At 46.8% G+C, this 19668-nt stretch overlaps 1 protein-coding gene and 1 non-coding gene across 2 annotated transcripts; both read left to right on the forward strand.

The window, feature by feature from the left end:
* The first annotated feature begins 3984 nt into the window (after positions 1-3984).
* Positions 3985-4058, forward strand: TRNAT-AGU (transfer RNA threonine (anticodon AGU)). The gene has a single exon. It is a non-coding gene; the product is annotated as a tRNA-Thr (tRNA).
* A 4694-nt stretch (positions 4059-8752) lies between these two features.
* LOC149372088 (uncharacterized) lies at positions 8753-19292 on the forward strand. The gene is made up of 4 exons (XM_089581555.1): positions 8753-8784; positions 8831-8918; positions 15589-15878; positions 18751-19292. The coding sequence occupies exons 1-4, from the start codon at positions 8753-8755 to the stop codon at positions 19256-19258; spliced, it is 918 nt and encodes a 305-aa protein (XP_089437681.1). The 3' UTR covers positions 19259-19292.
* Positions 19293-19668: the final 376 nt, after the last annotated feature.

The raw sequence follows: 19668 nt of genomic DNA on the forward strand, positions 1-19668 counted from the left end.
TGTCGGGCGTTAGGCAATGCACGACCAAAAATAAAAATAAAAAGTGTTAGGGTTTTAACGTAGTTAAACCGAGTAGACGTACGAAACCATGTGTTCAGCCTGGTTGCTCATGGTATTGCTTTGCTGGGTCGTCGACGTATCTGACAACGATATTAGTTCGATAGTAGTATTGGTTGATGCAGACGACGATGCGCAATGCACCGCGCGAGAGTGTGTTGCAGTTAACGCAAGGCGTGATCGGCTGCGGCGATAGCATACAGTGCTCTCATACAGTGGTCAGCAACACTGATCTGTTCGCGCCGCCGCCGGTTCGACACCATGCAAGTAAGGGCAATGTTCATTTTATCTATTTATTTAGGCTCCCAAGGTCAGTTGAAAGTCGGCTTCAGCAGTGAAGCGGCTTTGGCAGGTTGACCGTGAAGTAGAGCCTTCGCTCTGAAAAAAAAAAGAAGTTACAAGATTGTCCGCACCAGGCAAGTACATAGTCCTCAATTATTAGGCGTGCGAACCGCGTGTAAAATGTAAGCGCATGCGCTGATTAGTGTGATCAGGGCTGTCAGAGTAAATAAAGTCGGTCGTTTCTACGTCGAAAGGAGACTGGGCATTGTGTTCGGTATCAGCCATTGCTGTTGTCACCGGGCGCAGACGTCTGCAGCGGGGCTTCCGCGAAGCGATTGAAGATAACATGATAAACGATCATTTGTTGGGATTCCGACACCCATTGGCACACTTGTGCGTAGATTCACTGTCCTTGAAATCGAGATAAGAAATAGGGCCAGAAAACACGAGCGCAATCAGCTAGCCACGCGTTGGCGACGGAAGCCGTTTTAGGCATATCGTGCTGCATGGGGGAGATATGGGGAAAAAAAAACAACAATCCGCAAAGGGTGCAATTTCAACTTCTGGGCGAGAGAGGTGCCGACACGACTCCTCTCTAGGCTGCTGCAAACCGGTTCTGCCGCCGCTTCCCCTGTGCTGACGTCATGGACACGCAACAGCCCAGCGAGCATAATGGCAACGCTGAGGGAGCCCTTGTCTGTAGCCCGTGGGCTGTATACCATATTTAGGTTATCAACGAACTTTCTATTTCTGTTAAAGCTTCGTAACAAGGAAAGCATGTGATTATAGCCGCGAACAAATGCTGCGTTAATCGACTTTGTGTGGTGCGGTCCACATTTCGGTTATCTTTCATATACATGGCTTGCACTTTGGCTTTTAAGTATTTAACCAAGCATGAAAGAAGCACTGGAAATGCTACTTTCAGTCACTGACTCATCAAACGCACTGCATGACATAAAGCTTACGTTTTATTTTTCTGTTAAAACTTTACTTCCAAAACGAATTGTATAATGATGATGGTTTTTGAAACAACAAAATAAAGAGCTCAGGGCTATAGTTTGATGAACTTAGTTTTTTTACGCAGAAAAAGGTAGGGAAATGAGAGGCTCGTTAACACACATGTGAAAGAAGCCAACTTGCGAAAGAAGAAAGCATAAGAGAATGCTTTTTGTTTTGTAGTGTTCATCGCATGAAAATTAGTAGAGCAACCAGTTCATACCAAACAGATAATTTATTTGAAAGTAGAGGAAACAACCCCATATCTGTCGGATCTGAACCGATGACCTCCGCATTTTGCGTAAGGTGCGTATAAGTACACCTAAATACCCCGTTTTCGGCAGACACCTTATAAGGCATCCATCGTGTTCCTATTACTCAGCCATCACAATCACTTCACGCCGGGCATAAGGGTAAAGCCTGTCACTTTTCTTATCTATCTAGCGCACAGATAACAAGCGTTCGATGACCAAACGACCCTGAATATTTTTTTTCCTATGTGGCAGGGTGGTAGACAGGTGGCCTTAAGTGTGGTTTATGAGCTTCTTTTCATTTTGATGTTATCGAACACAGCAAAAAGGAAACAAATTTCGCCCAGTTATAAACTAATCTTTTGCTGCTAGAGTTTCTAGAGCGGCCCGGAACGAAACGCGAACAGCGCAGCGCCTTGGACGCGACCTGACTAGTCGTCATATGCCAGCAAGTTCACGCCTTAGGCTGTCCCTCAATGAATTAGTGCTTTCACTCAGTTCCGCAGACCCCATTCTCGTGCCGGTGTTCATCTTGTTATCAGCCCATATTTTCGTTGCTGCATTACAACGCTGCTATATTTTCTTGTCCTCGGTCCCATCATTTCAAGTCCGACTGTGCAAGAATGTACAGGAGGTGCCCGCCAATGTTTTCGCAACGCCAAAACAACGAAAAAGCTGCATTTCCTTTGTATCCACGCGCGGCCAATCACTGACGGCTGCATTGTGCACAATGAGAAGGAAAGCGCACCTTTCAGTTCGTGGCTGCCAGCTCAGTAGTGTACGAAGAAGTTAAGTTTCTTTGAATTTTCCGTGTTCTCTAAATTCTTCTGGGTACCTCTGTGTCCATCGTAAACCAGGTACGGCGAGCGCGATGGATGCGCTGGGTGAAAGCGAGAGGAAGTAGATGGACTTGGCACAACATTATATGCGAGAAACAGATAACCGGATGTCCGTTGGGGTAACAGAGCGGATGGAAGGGAAGAAGGCCGCAGGGGCGCTTGGCAGAATGTCACGTGGAGGTAAGAGGCAACGAGATTTGCGAAATAGGGTAGCTGCGGCTACCCTATAAATAGGGGAGGGCTCTGTTGTTTAGCAAACGTAAGAAGGTTGATTATGACGATGATGATCACACTGACGCATATGCATCGTAGCTCAAGAAAACGAAGACCGCAGACGAGAAGACAAGACCAGTGCTCGTATTGTAGTCTGTGATTCTCGTTTTCATACGCTGCAATGCATTTTATGAAACCGACACGCCCAGCTTTCGTTAACCAAAACACAGAGCCGCTATACGGGGTGTTTCACCCGTATAGCGGGTGAGTTTCACCCAGCGCACCGAAGCTGGGTGAAATTAACGAAATCTTTTTTTCCGTCATGTGAAACTTCTCACAATATTTTTCAAATTCCACGGAATTATGTATTTATACCATGTATTTCATACATAATTTGATCAACCTCAGTCAAACGAAGTATACATAAAACAGAAGCACAGTGTTGGAGTTCAAGGAGTGTATCTGTTTTTAACGGCGGGCGATAAAAAAAAAAAAAAAACGAAACACGCCTTGCATATGGATAGGTGCCAACGAAAGTAATCAGCTCAGTTTTTAAAGCCCTCTTTGCAGTAGAGAAGGAATGTGCCTTGAGGTAAGCCTCACAATTCCTTTTAATACCGAGGTCCTGCTTTTGAGATGTTAAAGGAACCCTCAGGGCAAAATAAAATTGATCTGTATAGATATTTTACCGCATTTCAACGACTAAACCGCTTCTTTCATTAAACGCGGCGCTTTTAAAGCTAGGTAAGTAAAAAAAATGGCTGAGGCTTAACTTGGTTAACCCTGGTCAGATGAGAAGCATATTGATGGCTAGGCTTGGTAATACATGGCTTTCCTTGGTTGAATACTTGGTCATTTTAATGCAACCACTAGAAGGCTTCGTCGTGGGGGAAGACAACGGCATGGCTACAGCGGAACGCCGACTAACCCCGAGACGCGCGTTGGGTGAGCGCCTGGATTGTCACGGAAGCCGCTTCCGCCTGCCCGGTGGAGCGAGCGTTTCACCTACACCGAGTGTGAACGCGCGTTCGAAATGCGCGGGAATGCCGCTCGAGGACATTCCGGTGTCTGTGCGATGGCATCGTTCTCCCTCTCCCAGCGCGTGACGGTGATCTGTCGTGACGTCATGTGTCACGTGGTATGTCACGTGGTGTGACGTCACTGTACCACGTGGTCTGCACGGCGTGCAAGCACAGCGACGGCGCGAGGTGGACCTCCGCCTTCCTCTGTCGTGACGTCATGTGTCACGTGGTATGTCACGTGTGTGTGACGTCACTGTACCACGTGGTGTGCACGGCGTGTAACCACGGCGAAGGGCTGTAGTGTACCTCCGAGGTAGGACCGTCGGCGCCGTGGCTTAGTTGGTTAAAGCGCCTGTCTAGTAAACAGGAGATCGTGAGTTCGAGTATCGCCGGTGCCTCATTCACTTTTTGCAGTGTACTCCTAACGGTAATATTTTACAAACAGGAGTTGAACTGGGGCGTCCTTTCAATGGGCGTCCGTGGTCTGCACGGCGTGCAACCACAGCGACGGCGCGAGGTGGACCTCCGTCTTCCTCTGTCGTGACGTCATGTGTCACGTGGTATGTCACGTGGTGTGACGTCACTGTACCACGTGGTGTGCACGGCGTGTAACCACGGCGAAGGGCTGTAGTGTACCTCTAGTAATATGCTTCGCATAATAAAACACCAGTATTGCTATCTTTCGCAGGTTCTGTACCTAAACAGCAGTGCGTCGACTCAGCTTTCTGGGGGACGCAGATAGAAGGAGCTGGGCTGCATTGCCATCCACTTGGAGACTCTGATCACAGAGTCCTTATCGGTACAAGTGTCAGAATCAAGTAAAAGGAATATTTTAATTCCAATTTTATCAGCAATAAATGCGCGTTTTTCTGCCAGCCACACATAACAACATGACCACAAAGAGAGGTTGAAATAATATTTGCTAAAAGAATAACTGCACGAAGTTGCCTTTAAATGCCTGGAAAGATAGCTACTACAGCATCCCCAGTAACCGCCCGTAAACGTCTTCGCCGCCTAGCCAGGGCAAAGGCTCTCCCCAAATATTACGGCTGCAAGGAGTATGCCGTGGGGGTGGACGCCGCATGCTCGGGCGAGGGAGCGGCGAGGGCAGTGGTGGGCCATAGCATTCAGTGCCTTGATACTCTTCCTCTTCCCTAGGTTTCCTCCTCAGAAGTGGCTGAGGAGGCAGCCATCGCCCTTGCGATTGCCCGCACGGAAGCCCGTTATATTCTCAAAGATTTGAAAACTCCAATACTCCAGTTGTCCCCTATGTGCACAAGATGGCCCATAACCTCAAGAGGGTGGCAGGTAGGCAAGGCATTCAAATTGTTTTTTCAGCCCCTTGCAAGCTATCGCAGCTCTGCGGGCGCGTGGCGGAAGGTAAGCGCAGGGTCGCGTGCACGACGAAGCATGAGCACAGATATGTCAACTGTGCCACTGATGTGGTATACCAGTTCCCGTTGCGATGCGGCAGAGTATACGTTGGCCAGACGGGTCAATGTCTAAACGATAGGCTGCGACAGCACTTCCGCTCCTTGAAACCTGATAATGGCGCAAATCTGCCGAGACACTGCAGGGAATGCGATGGCTGCTACCCACAGTTCAACAAAGCCACCATCATCGGAAGGGGCAGGTCGAGGCTCGAAAGAGAGATTTTAGAGGCGGCACACATGCGCAAACTTGGGCTTGATATGTGTGTGAGTGAGCCTTCCGTGGCGCTTTTAGATAAAGAGACCCGGTTTCTGTTAAACCTGTGACGGGCATTTCTTTGTTGTTTTTTGTTCGTTTCTTGTTCGTTTCGATGTATATCATTAATTATCTTGTGTGTTCCACGTGTCACTATCTTAGTTCCCGTACGCTATGCGCAGATGCAACCTTTGCTGCAACATGTCTTTTTTCAATAAACTTCAGTTGCTAGTTACCGCTCGTCCTGTCCTCTTCTCGATCTTCAGTCCTGTCAAGTTTGCGGTTATTCCTTTTCCCCAACATGTCTGATCAACTGGCCCAAAGCTTCCCCTTGTTGATCCAATACTAAATATCACGCGCGGTGCGTTCATATCCCTGCGATTTGCCTCGTCCGATGTCAACCCGCCCCTCCACGTGCAGCTTCTCTGGGTGCGTGCGCACTCGGGGAACCCCAGCAACGAGGCCGCCAACAACTTAGCCCAAGGTCTAATACATGAGGCACAGGCGGCCCGCGCGTCGGAGTTCTCCCGGGAGCGCATGCACACAATCAGTGAGCTGACCCAGGCCTACCGAGCCGAGACACAGCTCTACCTGCCACCACACCACGCACTTGAAGATGACCATCAAACCCTGTGGCACCGCCTCCAGATGCGAACCTTCACATCCCTTTTTACTAGGTCCCGCTACCCCCAAACGCTCGCCAACCCCTCTTGCACCTTCAGCAACGACCTCACCGCCACCCTTGCCCACACTCCATTCCAATGCCCGGCGGATCCTCTCCCGCGGGGCCTGGAGCACCTCACCAGCTGGGAGGACTGGGAGACTCTGCTACGCTCTTAGGTCCCGGTCCGACAGAAGACCGCCCCGTACCAAGCTGATGACCTAATGGACAGTCAGAACTTGAACGTTTGAGTGCAGTGGGTCGTGCGGGAGGCCCAGTGGCCTGTGTGCACCAAACACCTTTGTTTCTCGACGCACACTTAGCATTATTGTGGGTCTGCTGCCCTCGCAATACAAAATGGTTGCTCCTTCAGTGCCTTTGTGCATATTTAGTTACTTTCATCCCTCGGGTTAAATGTGGGCCATCGTATATATGAACCAGTGACTGATGTAACCAAGCTTCTCCAGTGTTAAAGCGAGCCTTCAATACAAAAAAGAAAAAAGAGAGAGGAAAGCTAGTGGTGCTTTCGTTAGAAATAAAACTAAGCTTTCGTATTGCAACTATGAAGGAACTGATCCGGTAAAAGCTAAATTATTTACCTCTACGAGTATAAACGACCCGCACGCCACTATTTCACGGGTGGCCTTGTTTTGATCTTTGAGTCACGTACGGTCTTTGTGGGTTTCCAAACGGCTAATACCTTTGACACTGTACGTTATTAGCGAAAAAAGTAATAGAAATGTACGTTTGCACGAATGGCTCCTTGTGCTTAATCGAAACACTCATTTCGTATGAATGATGGGCCAAAAAGAGCTCATTTAGGGTGAAAGATCCTGTATGGACAGCGAATAACTGATGCAAGAAGTATGAGATTAACGTCTGACCTGAGCAGCGTTGCCGTGAGGACGGCGATCACGGTAAGGGTGGTGACAAGCAAAAGCATCGCATTAGAGCCGCAGACAAAGGCGCATGTGGAAAGGACATATGCTGCAGTGAAGGACCTAATCTGCATACGCTGCAGCGCAGCAGCGTCGCGCACTTGTGGCGCGACGCAATCGGTGGAAAGAGAGACGGCAGGATAGAAAGAGGAAGAGAGGCATCTGCATAGGGTCACTATAGCTCCGCTCATCCTTTAGTGCTTTTTTTTTTTTCATTTTGAAGCGCACGGTGGTGATGCAGAGCCTAGGCAGCGTAGCAAAATTTAAAAACACGACGGTCACTGCTCGCTTGAAAGATTCACCAGCTGAAAGAATTTAAATCAATTGAAGCAGTCACTGACCACAGTCGGCGAAAGGAAACACGTTCCAAAACACGTACGAGTTTCTTGTTCACAATGAGCAGGACAGCAGCGATGGCGTATTTATAAGCGAAGGATATGACGCAATGAGCGGGCGGAGATGCTTGGCATGGGGCCTTCGTTCTTGTTTAAAGTTAGTAGCATGGACTGGATGAACAAATATTCGACCGGGTGGCGCGTCGTCAGGTACTTTTCTCTGGACACGTTAGACTATGCTACAGTAAATCTGGTGACCAGTGTCGCGTGCGTGGCACGCGATCGCAATCGTGGTAGACTCGTCGTTTTTTGCACTACGTCGATTAGTTTTTATGTTTCTCACAAATGTAAGCATCACTGGATTTGAGGTATGGCATCTTGTAGATAATTCCAGGAAAGTGTTTATCCGGTAATCGGGCTTTAAAGTTCAGTAGCTGGTTCCGCAGTTTGTTCGATGACGCATGGGCCAAGCGCAAGTCGTATCTCGAAAACGCAAGAGAAAGCGTATCGCTGATGTCACTCACTTATGATATTTATTTACTTATTTATTTAATACTGCGGAGTCGCTTCACTCCAAGCAGGGGTGAGCATAGATAGAAGGAAAAAATAAACAAGATATGCACGAGCGTCATGCAAGAGTGAACAGATGATGCGAAAAAAGAAGCCAAGAAGACAAGGGTTTCGCGTACAAAAGGCTTTGAAATTATCAACAAACATTTCTAGATTCAGGCTATTCACTACACACTTCGGCAATTCATTCCACTCTGTAATCGATTTGACAAAAAATGAGTGTTTAACTGTACTAGAGTACGCACGAAATTCTCGCAGCATTTTTCCATGGTTATAACGCGTACTTGCTCGTGAAACAGCAGTAATATAATCATGGGTGTATATTCTAAGTCCTAGAATCAGTGGTCATCGGATTTGCGAATTGTTTCTGAGTGTTATGAAGTGGCTCGGATAACCGGTGTCTTAAAAAAGTACCGCAGGCCTTCTTGTTCCTTGCATACACATGTAGCGCGTTCATTCAGCGAGGCGGCGATGGAAGCTTTGAGTGCAATCGGATGGTTAGAATTAATATCCATGTACTGGGCGGTGTGCCCAGAAAGAAAGGCAATTCGTTTTTTCGCTGGACTGGAACATCCAAGAACGGATGAAGGCTTTGTAGCTCCAATTCGGCTCTGAATTTCATGCTCGCATAAACACTGGTAAGGTTATGCAGGAAAAAAAAGTAGTCGTCGACATGCCGGTATAAGACCTTGGGTGCCGGAGTGAAGGTTTACAGTACCCTGTCCTCCGGTGCCTCCATGACGAGGTTTTTCCGTGCGGACCGGTGTTGCAATTGACTTGGTGACGTAATTTTCCCGGAACGTATCGTTCGCTCTTGCCGGCTGGGAGACGCGTGGCCACTGATTACAAGGAAAACACATGCTTATCTAAGGCTCTCGAGAGTGCTCTGGTGGGCAACCAACATGGAGCCCAACAGCAACTACAAGTTCCGCCTGTGCGAACCCTCTAGTTTTGGAAATATCGGCGCTCTGTTTTCGCAGCGCACAGCAGCTTGAAAGGTCCACAGAGGTATGTGGGGGTGTGCCCTTGCCACATCCGGACACTTGCCACGAGTATGAATTTCAAGAGGTTAGTAACGAAATATGCACCTACCCTTTGTTATCTTGACCTCCGGGAATTCACCAAGTCAGTCAAGTGTATCGAAGTCTTTAATTTTATCGTTGGCTTTAGATGATGCGATAGTATTTTTTTCTTGCGGCAGTCGAGTTTTCTTGCTTTCATAAAACGCGTTGGCAGTCGACCACGCAAGAAGGATGAGCTATCTCTAAGCCCCTAAACTGAACACGATACTCTAGGGTTTAAAAAATGGCGCCTTTTATAATTATTTATTTACTTACCCGCAACGCTAAACGTGGTGCTACATTGGGGGCAGGGTTGCACAAAACAAGAAAATTTATAAAAAGCAATTAAAGTGAGGATCCGCACAATGCGTTTTCAGCCATATTAGGACAAAATGGAGGCAGAGCGTTTCTTCTCGAACAGTGCGTTGAAAAAAGGATCATCTTAATAAATAATTTCTAGCTCTGATTTAGCGTGCTTTATCGTTACTCTTGATCGACGCGATTGTATCTGTAGTGTAGGGGAAAATGTTCTTTTCGCTTAAAATATTAACTTCTTGTAATACATAATGCCCTTAGCCTCCTCCTCAATTCAAGGGGCACCAATTTCACTACCTGTTTTACGCTTGGCATACGAGTTAGCTGCTTAAAATTGACAGAATCAATGGAATATCAGGTTCTGATTTCTAATTTTCAATTTCCTCTCAACTTAATTTTGTCGACGTTTGTCAGCGGGTCTGATACATGCAAGCATGTTTTAGCGTAGCCTTACTGTAAGTTTTGAACAGTAAAACCTCAAAATATTTCGGAAACGTTCTCGTGCTACGGCACATAAAATCCGAACGTTTTAAAAGCCTTCGCAGAAACGTAATCGTGTTGATTCCAACGTGACGTGAGTCACGTGAGAAACGTGACGAAATACTTATATTCGGTAACAGTTTGCAAAAAGTGGCCGTTCATATTGCACACATGACAAGGTACATTCTTTTTTTCCTGCGGAGCACATAACGTCAGTGTGCTGCATATTTAACTCCATGATCCATTGCTCGCACAACTATCTTTATTTTTTAGCGGGTGAAACGTATTATAATATATATTGACTACTGAGAAAGAAGTCCCAGAGTCAACGACTGCAGGGAGGACCTGCTGTTAATATTGACAATCTCATAAAAGTACAGAAACAGCCATCGCAGCAAAAAAATTGGACCACTCAGAAATTCGCACAAGTTAATTTTCTTGAAATATAGACAAACAAATGCACAATAAAATACGCAGAAATTGTACACGAAAAAGAAAAAAAGAACTCTCAGGAGAATTGTAAAGTTAGACATCACATGGTGTATTTGTGAACGTTGTCGGGAAGTAGGACATGTAGTCGGAGCAATTATGAGATACTCAAACTCATGTGCATTGAGGCAGTTAGTGAACTAAATATAGTACGAACTATTAGAAGCAAGGAAATAATAGTGATATCACGCATAATATTTGCGTTTTTCGAATCAGTATATAATGAATAAAATATATATACCAGGTGATTCAGGGACGGTGATCATTCATTTTTAAAAATAGGGTTTTTGAGGTCAGAGAAGCTTTTTGCGGCATTGTGATACCGGTGTTGGCGGACGTCAAGAAACAGGCGAATCATGTTAACCAATTAAGTGATTAACTAAATTCTAATGGTTAACTTTTAACTGTTACCATTAGGTGCCTTATTGCAATTAGAGATTTACAGCCGGCCATTAGTAATAGCTACATCAGTTTTTAGAATTTCGAAAACGCGATTAACATCGCCCATGCAGCTCCACAAAATTTGGCTTCATCGTGCCAAAATACATCCATTTTCGAAAAGTATGCAGGCGAAGCAACCCTTGCAGTGCGTTTAACTAGTGGGAATAGTAAAATTTTATGGAGCTACAGCGCCAACGGTAATGGAGCTTTTGAAATTCAAAAACTTAAATGGCCTTTACCAATGGCCGACTGCAAATCTTTAATTGCAATCAGGCGCCTATTGGTAATCGTTAAAAAAGTTAACTATTAGGATTCAGTTAATCATTTAATTGGTTAACATGATTCATCTGTTTTTCAGAAAATTCTAAAAACTGATACGGCGTTTCCTAACTGTCGGCTACAAATTTCTAATTGCAATGAGATATCTATTGGTAGAGTTAAAAGTTAGTTACTAGAATTTAGTTATTTACTTTAGTAAATATGATTAGCCTGTTTTTGGACGTCCGCCAACACTGGTATTACTGTGCCCTAAAAAGCTTCCCTCTACCTCAGAGACCCTAGTTCTAAATATTAGTCGTCACCTCCCCTGAAACAGTACATACGAGTATGTGCAACCGGCGATCACAGTTTTGTTCCATTGTAAACGGTGCAACCATTAGGTTCAGTAAACACTAATTTATAGTTATGAGGATTTTAACGTAAATCAAGTTGCCTGTGATACAATGTGCGAAGAAATGAAAATGGCCGCTCCTCCGTGAGTACTTGCATGGCGATGATAATATACAAATCTTCATCAGCATCTCTAAGCGAAGTCTAACTTGTGCACATGGCTGAATATTCGTGCTCGTTAATGATAATAGATTAGTTGAATCGTTACAGTGTCTTCACTAGTTTCGTGGATTCAAATAAATAGACCAGGCTCAGTTTAATTGATTGAGTAGCCGACAGGGGTCGGGGCTGAAAACGATATATAGGAACGCAAAGAGCATCATCACGGCCCCGCCAGAACTAACACCCATCTCGATTCTCCAGAAATATGCACAGCTGAATACACTGAACGAACTTATTGAACAGCGGAGGGATCAAGACAAAGAGAAAGTACGTTCTGCCTGTCGCAGCCTTTTTAAAGACCTGGCAGCAAAAACACCAAAACTGACAGATCCTCTTCCGTGAAGATAAACGACAATAACTACAAACAAGACGACTAAACTACGTCCTGAAGAAAAGTCGGAACCCAGAACTGTGGCTGACATAAATCCAGGAACGTGCATCGCTTATACGGATGCGTCAGTCATGAAAAAAGGCGGTAGAACGGCTGCTACCAGCCCGACATACGCTGAGTTATTCGCACAGCGGGAATATTTCTCCAACCACCTGCCTTTCTTGTGATGAGGCTGTACGTTATCCGGGATGCTATGGGGGCTATAAAAAAGCTGGTTTCTATAAAAAAAGCCCTTATTTACACACAGTATTTTAGTGCAATAAAAGAACTAAAAATAGTTTCAGACACTAAGAGATACATGCTCTCAATAAGAAAATAACGAAACGCATCCAGGTACAACACGATAAGATGTGGAGAATGTTCACCCTGAGGAGAGCGTGCGCTCTCACACACCAAGCCGCACCCACGAATGATTCCCGAACAGTCCTCCCTTTTGATCTCTGTTCCGCTCTTCCCGTCTTGACGTCTTTTTTTAAGAAGCACACCTGTCCTGATCCACACGTGCTATCACCCCCTCCCTCAGAATTTAAGGACAATGGAGGAGGCGCCCATTACAAGGATTAGGGTTAAGACGGCTCTTACTCCATCGGCTATGTGCCGATGTGGCTCTCAGGAAGAAGCATTCCCTAGCACATGTCCTAAATGTTACACGCCCTTCGCTGAAGTGGACGTTCGCCACCTGCTGTGGACGCGTCTCACGACAGGGGCTTCAAAAACAAGGCAACTACAGGAAGTTGGTCTAATGGCTACCAGGGAGAAAGGCTTCACCGTGTGGCTGACGAACAACGCTAAAAGCCGGATACTGCTCAAATTTATGGATGAGAATAGCCTCCACGGCATTCTATAGTATACTCACATAGCAAATCCTCGACAAAAAATTAGTTACTGGTAAGCATTGAGAAGAAACATAGGTATCAAGTTCCGAAGGTGAAAAACACGAAGCCAATCTGATAAAGAATCAAATATATGTGAAAGAGGCGGTGAGGAGAAAAGTGGGATAAGCTGAAGGGGAAATCAACAGGCCGGCCTAGGAGACGACGTGCAAGACCGGGCTTTCCTCAGAATTCCGTACTTTGGAAGCTTTCGGTCGATAGGAACCAGCATCCTTTTTCGTTCTTCATGGTTGAAACCTGGGCACAAAGCCATTTATTATCCTTGAGGAGAGGTTTATGAGCGCAGATAAGGTTTTCTTCCCTGTCAATTTGAGGTCAGTAAGGTGAGCTTTGCCTTGCGCGCCTTTTTACGAACTCTGTGCGAAAAGATGCGATGGTATTCAGGTGACCAGTTTTCGCAGGTGAGCGATAGATGGTGTTAACAACACTATTATTTCCCTGACTATTTTGTCGATTATTTCGCTTAATGAAGGCTAAAATGGCTGAACAATCCTATATTGAGCTGGGGCACTCTAATTATCTTATGCAATCTCCAGTACGTGTTGATTAAAGGCTTCATATTTGCTGTTAAGGGTTTTATTAGCAATCAAAAGATCATTCTTCTGCGAATGTACAGCCTCGAAGAGGTCATTCATTGACTTCAAGGTTGCTCCAATGTTGTCAGCCGCTCCTCGCACACCACTGATATCGACGCAGCTTCATTTGCACATTCACGACAAGCTTGCCGACGATATCATTCAACCTTCATTGCAAATTCGCTTCTAACGCGTCAATTCTTTTAGCTAATTCAGTACTTTAAGGCATAGTGCAGGATACTCATTTCCAGTATCAGCAGCAGCACTTGCAAGCAGCAGACACTATTGTAGTCTGAATGAAACGAAATACACTAACCTGCAAAGCGTAAGAGCGGTGCCTGGGATTGATATTTTTTCCGCAATTTTGCTGCTGTATTGAGGATGCTCTCTGGAAGCCAAGTTTTATAGCGCGCAACAGGCCTCCGAAGCAGGCGCAGTGGACGCTGGTGAAGACGCATACGCTTACACACATCACTTGGTAACACAGCCACGCACAGCTCATTGTGTGTAGATTTGGCACGTTTGAAGATTATGCGGCAAATGGCAAGCTACAGAACACATAGATAATCCTTTACAAACGACCGGCTCAGAAAGTGGCAATGCCAACCTGCAAATGCCAACGTAAAAGGAGTGCTTGAGAACGAGGTCCTTCTGCAACTGCCGCTGCTGGTATGATGGTAAAACAATTCTCCGCATAACCTTTCAAAGGTATTTTGGCGGTTAACCTCCCTGCCTTTCCTCTTCTACATCCTCCTCCTCCTACTTGGCTTTCTTTACAAGGATAGATTCTCCACGGTTCTATGTACAAAGATGGGCACAATCCATCGCGTCTCCAGTATGCTTGGCCGGTCGTGTGCTGCCCTCTCTGTTTTGAACGCTGTCATGTGCAGAGCCATTTTTGTTCATACAATTGTTAGCCGTAAAACAAGTTGACTGGAGAGGGTAGACTGGGTGTTTTAAGTCAGAAATGTTGATACTGCTTTTATAAGAAGGCCGCTTTTTTCCCGAGATTTTTGCCTAGGCCAGTCCATAAGATATGTAAGCAGGAGCGTAGGTAATTGGAAACTCTATATGACGAGAGTTGTCTCTGCGAACACCATATATCCTGTGCAGTCTAGGAGCTAACTATTATCTGCAATATTTAATTGCCGAAATTGGAAAAAAGAAAACCTCTCCTCCACTTCAAGACTGCAGGTGTGACTCGAGGCGGAACATTAGTACACCAGTTAATTTTAATCAAACATGACTGGAGAATAACAACAATGATATAAATGCCATCGACATAGCATGCATCCTCCACTGTTCAACAACATTTTCTTCTCTTTCTTCTCCTGCGCGCTTGCCGAGACTAATAAGAAACCTCGCCTTCCCGGCATTCCCGTGGTAGGCGAAGTGCCGTTTAGGAACTCGCATAGACAGTGGCGCCAGCTTTCCTTCTAGCTAACATAAAAAAAAAAAACTGTATGCATTGAAGGCACGCTAAAATAAAGGTATTTCTCCTCCTCCTCATCTTCCTTAATTGGAATAAAACTCTCGGTTCAAAGTAACGACCAACATTTAGTTTAGTTTAGTTTTTAGATTGTTACGTCCCTAGCCCCGGGGATAATCCCCTGTTCACGCCTGTATTCAGTTTTGCCTGTCTTTTTGTATATGTCGTTGTTTTTTATTATTTATCCCGCTTTCCCGAAATACTGTGCCATAACATTCGCCTCGGTTAATTTTTTTGTCTCTGTTACATTCTTTCGGACTGTTTGTTACGTATGATGCACTGTTTTTTTTTTTCCACTGCATCACTCCCCCTCTGTAATGCCCTCTGGGCCAAGAGGGTAAGTTGAAATAAGTAAATAAATAAATACAGATGCATGGAACAGTTCAGGGAATTGCGTTATTGATCCTCATTTTCTAAGTTAATTTAATTTAGGTCCAAATACCTAATTTTGCTGCTCCACAAACACTTTTTATTTCTGCTCAGCCCTGGTATCAGGACACGTGCCATAAAATGAAGTTGCACGCGTATGGCGAAGCCGCGCGCACCACCCGTTTCCGTGTATCTTGATTCGCGAGAACGAGGACCATCTGGACGATGGTAAGCCGCCTGTCTTTTCTCTGAACTCGCAGATTCACGTGTTTCCATTTCATAGGTGACAGCGTGCCTTCGGGGCGTAATGCAACTCAGGACAACGCTTTAAAACATAGGTCCTCTTTTCAGCCCTAGCATATTTGTGGGTCCACGCTGCGTTCTCATCATAATTGGCCCTGCAGCTCAAGAAGAGCCGCTTTTCCGCCAACGACCGCGTCAGGTTGGGCCGCGACGAGGAGGACGACGTGCCCCTCACCCAGAGAGGCGACAGCAATCATTCGCCGGGGAAGAAAGAGGACTCGGCCTCGTGTCCTGCAGTCACCGTCCAGCGAGCAGGCCATCGGGCGCCCCAGAAGGAGGAAGCGAAGCGGCGGCCGCAGGGCCGGCGTTCGCCAACGACCGGGAGCGGAAGCGACGCCCATCTTTACCCTGACCTAGAGCAGTGGCTGGGGTCCGAGAACCATCAGCACTGGTGAGGACATCAATGGCTGCTGTGTGGTGCCTTTCATTACCACAACGGTCGCTTTGTCTACCGGCACCCATGCGTGATATGAGAATAGGGCATGGGCTGACTAAAGGCCGATGCGCAAGATAGCTGTGAAATGTTTGGCCAGCTCATTTCCTCGCTTTCCTTCATGTAGTTATTAATCACACACGCGTCTGCTCTTTTCCTTAGCCTAAATTTAAGAGGCCTGCATAGAGTTTAGTGTGCGTCGTCCGGTGGTCTGAGATGCATAAGGCTAGACGTTTTTGGGCCTTACTTTGTACTGTACTGAAAAAAGGAGGCCGCGTTTCTTACTGTTCAAGAAGCATGGTGTCAATGCAAACGCCGCACAATGTCCCGCAAAGCTGCGCTAAGGCAGGCCCAAACAGCATTTCGGTAGCTCTGAGCCGTAGCCACAAGTTTAACAAGCATGAGTTCGCGCTCTGTATTCTACAAAAGTTTATCTTACGACTAATGTCTCCATCTACTAGAACGTTTCCCATATAGTTAGCTTATCATTCGAAACCACCCGGGTGGCTGACTACGACATTACGCCGCTGGAGACCAAGGAAGGGCTATCTAATCCCAACCACGGCGACCGTTTTTGACGCAGGCAAAATGAAAAACTTCTGTCTGCTGTGTGTAGCCAGTGTAAGTTAAAGAACCTTATCTGGTTAAAATTAAGCTGTAGTTCTCCTCTTCGGCGTCTGTATGTACCTTTGGAATGCCTGCTATTAGAAACAGAACGATGTATGGGTCCCATGATGGTTATGTAAAAAAAAAGAAGGCGCACAAACTGATGGTGAATTCCGAGCGCAGATTCCGAGCACTTCCGGATCAACTATTTGTCTGCCGCTTTCGGAGCTAGGCTTTTCCTGTGGCAGATCGGGGCGCGAATTGCTTTTTTAAGTTGCAGACAGGGAGGAGTAGTCGATCCGAGATGGTTCCGTGGAGCAGTCCGGGCTGCTTCGGCAAAATCGGCGGATTTTACCTCATGTCTGCGTGAAGTATTAAGGCGGAAGCCTTTAATGTCTCATCGTTGTAAGCAGCAGTTGTCGACAGAAAATGTCACGCTTTTCAATTGGTGGAAACGGTCGTGACGTCACAGTGCGCGAATTACAAACGGGGCCAATTGTACTTTGGCTAGTAAATCCATGCAACCAATTGAAGGGATCGTATAGTGATGCTCCAAGTAAGTGGGACTGAGCTTAGTTAATTGATTAATTACCCAATTAGCCTAATTAGCTTTACTAGTCAGGCCATATAAATAAATAAAACCGATTAAGAAATTGGTCGAGCTCAGGAATCGAACCCCGGTCTTGGTCGTGAGAAACGAGCATGCTATCCACTCCGCCATTCCAGCTCGATGGTTTGGAATGAGCAAAGGCGCGTTTAGTGAATACGGTGTCTTCACTCACTCTCATCCTCCTCCATTCCCTTCCGGCGAGGTTTAGGTGTCCACCGACAAATGAGAGACAGATTTCCTTTCCTCAAAAACCAATTTACCGACGAGCGAGGCGTAGAACCGAATGGGCGATGGCGTTCTATGGACTCCTTGGCAGCGTTGCAAGACGCTGTCGCGTTCCACTCTTAGGGGCGAAGCTTAACATGTTAACCACACATCAGTGACCACACTTTAGGTCAAAAAAGTGCCCCCCTGAATTTTGTGAGACAGTTACTGCGTAATTTCCTTTCCTCAAATAAAATTTTCATTTTCTTCATTACGGCTCCTCTTTATCTATCTTCTTTCACTCCCAATTCCTCCCTTCCTCTACGGTGCGGTTCAGGTGTCCACCGAGATGACAGAGAATTACTGCGCCATTTCCTTTCCTCAAAAAGCGTTGCGTTCAAAGGGCAAGGCATCGCGCCGAACGGGTGGTGGCGTTCCGTGGACTCCCTGGCAGCGCTACAACGCGCTGTCGCGTTCCACTGCTAAAGGCGAAGCTTAAGCGTCATTAATTAGCAGTTAATTAGTATTCAGGCATTAATCAGTAATTAACCATTAATTAGTGATTTGTCATCACTTAGTAATTAGTACTCAATTATATGTGATGCCACCAGTGCCACAGAAACAGCGAAGGTGGTGCGGAAAAGCGCTTCCGCCTCTACCCACTTTAGACAGTCAAAGTGCCCCCTCAATTTTTTTCTTTACTTGCGCGCTTTTTTTAGCGGCTCATTGACTCCCGTTCCGTTCCAGACGACGCTCGGCAGAGCGCAAAGAACGCTGTGTACTTCTCAGTGGCAAGCAAGGTGCCCCAGCTTGCTTGGTCCGGACACAATTGTGCGAAACGCAGATTAGGGGCGTGTGCTTTTCGCTGGCAAATTCAAACGCCTTAACTGCGCCGTGTGGGCATGGATGAATGCACGAAGAAGGAGTTGATGAAGGGGGGGGGGGTGGGGGGGGGGAAGAGCCGATGTCGTGGAAAGTTCCTGGTTAATTTAGATCATCTGGAGTTCTTTGACGTACACACAAACTGCAAATCGCACAGGTGTCTTAGCATTTCGCCTCAACCGAAATGCGACAGCAGTGGCCGGCACTCGATACCACGACTATGTGCTCAGTGGCTGAAAACAACAATAATAGGCCACTGCGGCTTGTTCATACCCTATCTCCCCGCTACTTGCAGTAGAGCGGTTGCTACAAGCGCGAGGCGACAGCTCTTACTAAAGTGTTGTCTTCACAAGCTACCGAGAAAATAGCACACTTCTTCCAAACACCGCCGCGCACTCGTACCGTCTGCGCTACTGCAAGCAGGTGTGAAACCGAGCCAGTGCCGACAGTTTCTCTCTGTCAAGCCACTACTATGACTTTCCGTGTTTTTGCGGCCTTTCTAAGCGCATCGTGGCCGTTATACCGCAGGTCGTCGGCGTGGTACACGCAGGCGTCAGCCGTGGTCGTGGTGCTGGCGGTGATCGCTCTCACCGCCATGACGTTTGCGCTCCGCGACGCCGACATCGCCGAGCCAGAGATCGGCGACGTCAGCCCAGTACTCGGCGTGAACAGCAACGGCGCTCCAGGCGACAATGGGACCAACGCCAGCGGCCAGAATCATGGGCCTTCAGCGTTGGTAGGAAGAGCTGACCCCTCTTCCATCAATGCGAACAGAAGCCGATCAGAAGACCCGGAAGTGACACCGATGGTGAAGGCTGCTTCCGGTGACACTGGCAGCGGCAGCAGCCAATCTCAGCCCACCGCGTACGCTGTCCAGGTGGATTCGAACCAGCCGAACGTACAGGACACGCCGTCATCCTTCCCGCAACACCGGAGGAAAGAGGGCGGGCGTCAAAAGAAAACGAGAGACCTCTCCCGGATGAACAGAGAAGAGCTGCTGGAGAGTCGGGACTGGCGTCTGGTTAGGATGAAATGAGGATACTATGCAGCCACTGCCTGGGAAACGGACTTTGCGGGGAAGACGATGCAGCGGGCGGATTTTTACTCTTGCGTGGTCAGTTTAGAACACTCTGAGCAGCAAGAATTAAATATCAGATTCAAGTTACATAAGAAAAGTTTCTGTCGTCATTAAATAGTGCGTTTTAAAAACTTCTCTACTGATATATGGCGAACTTACACAGAGCTTAACTGGTGAAAGTGGTGTTCAAATGAGCCTGTTTTCTAGGTGCGATGAGAAAGTGATTTCGCACTACGCGAGTCGCCGAGCCATTTCGCGGAGGTGACGAATATCCGTACTGAGCATGCACGAGGAGCAGCGACGTCACACGGCGCACATCTGGCGCGCCGCCGCCGTCGCTGCGCGGGTGAATCAGGTGCCGCCGCCGC

This window comes from Amblyomma mixtum, chromosome 1, assembly GCF_055824585.1.
Source record: "Amblyomma mixtum isolate Tamu chromosome 1, ASM5582458v1, whole genome shotgun sequence".
Taxonomy (NCBI): domain Eukaryota; kingdom Metazoa; phylum Arthropoda; class Arachnida; order Ixodida; family Ixodidae; genus Amblyomma; species Amblyomma mixtum.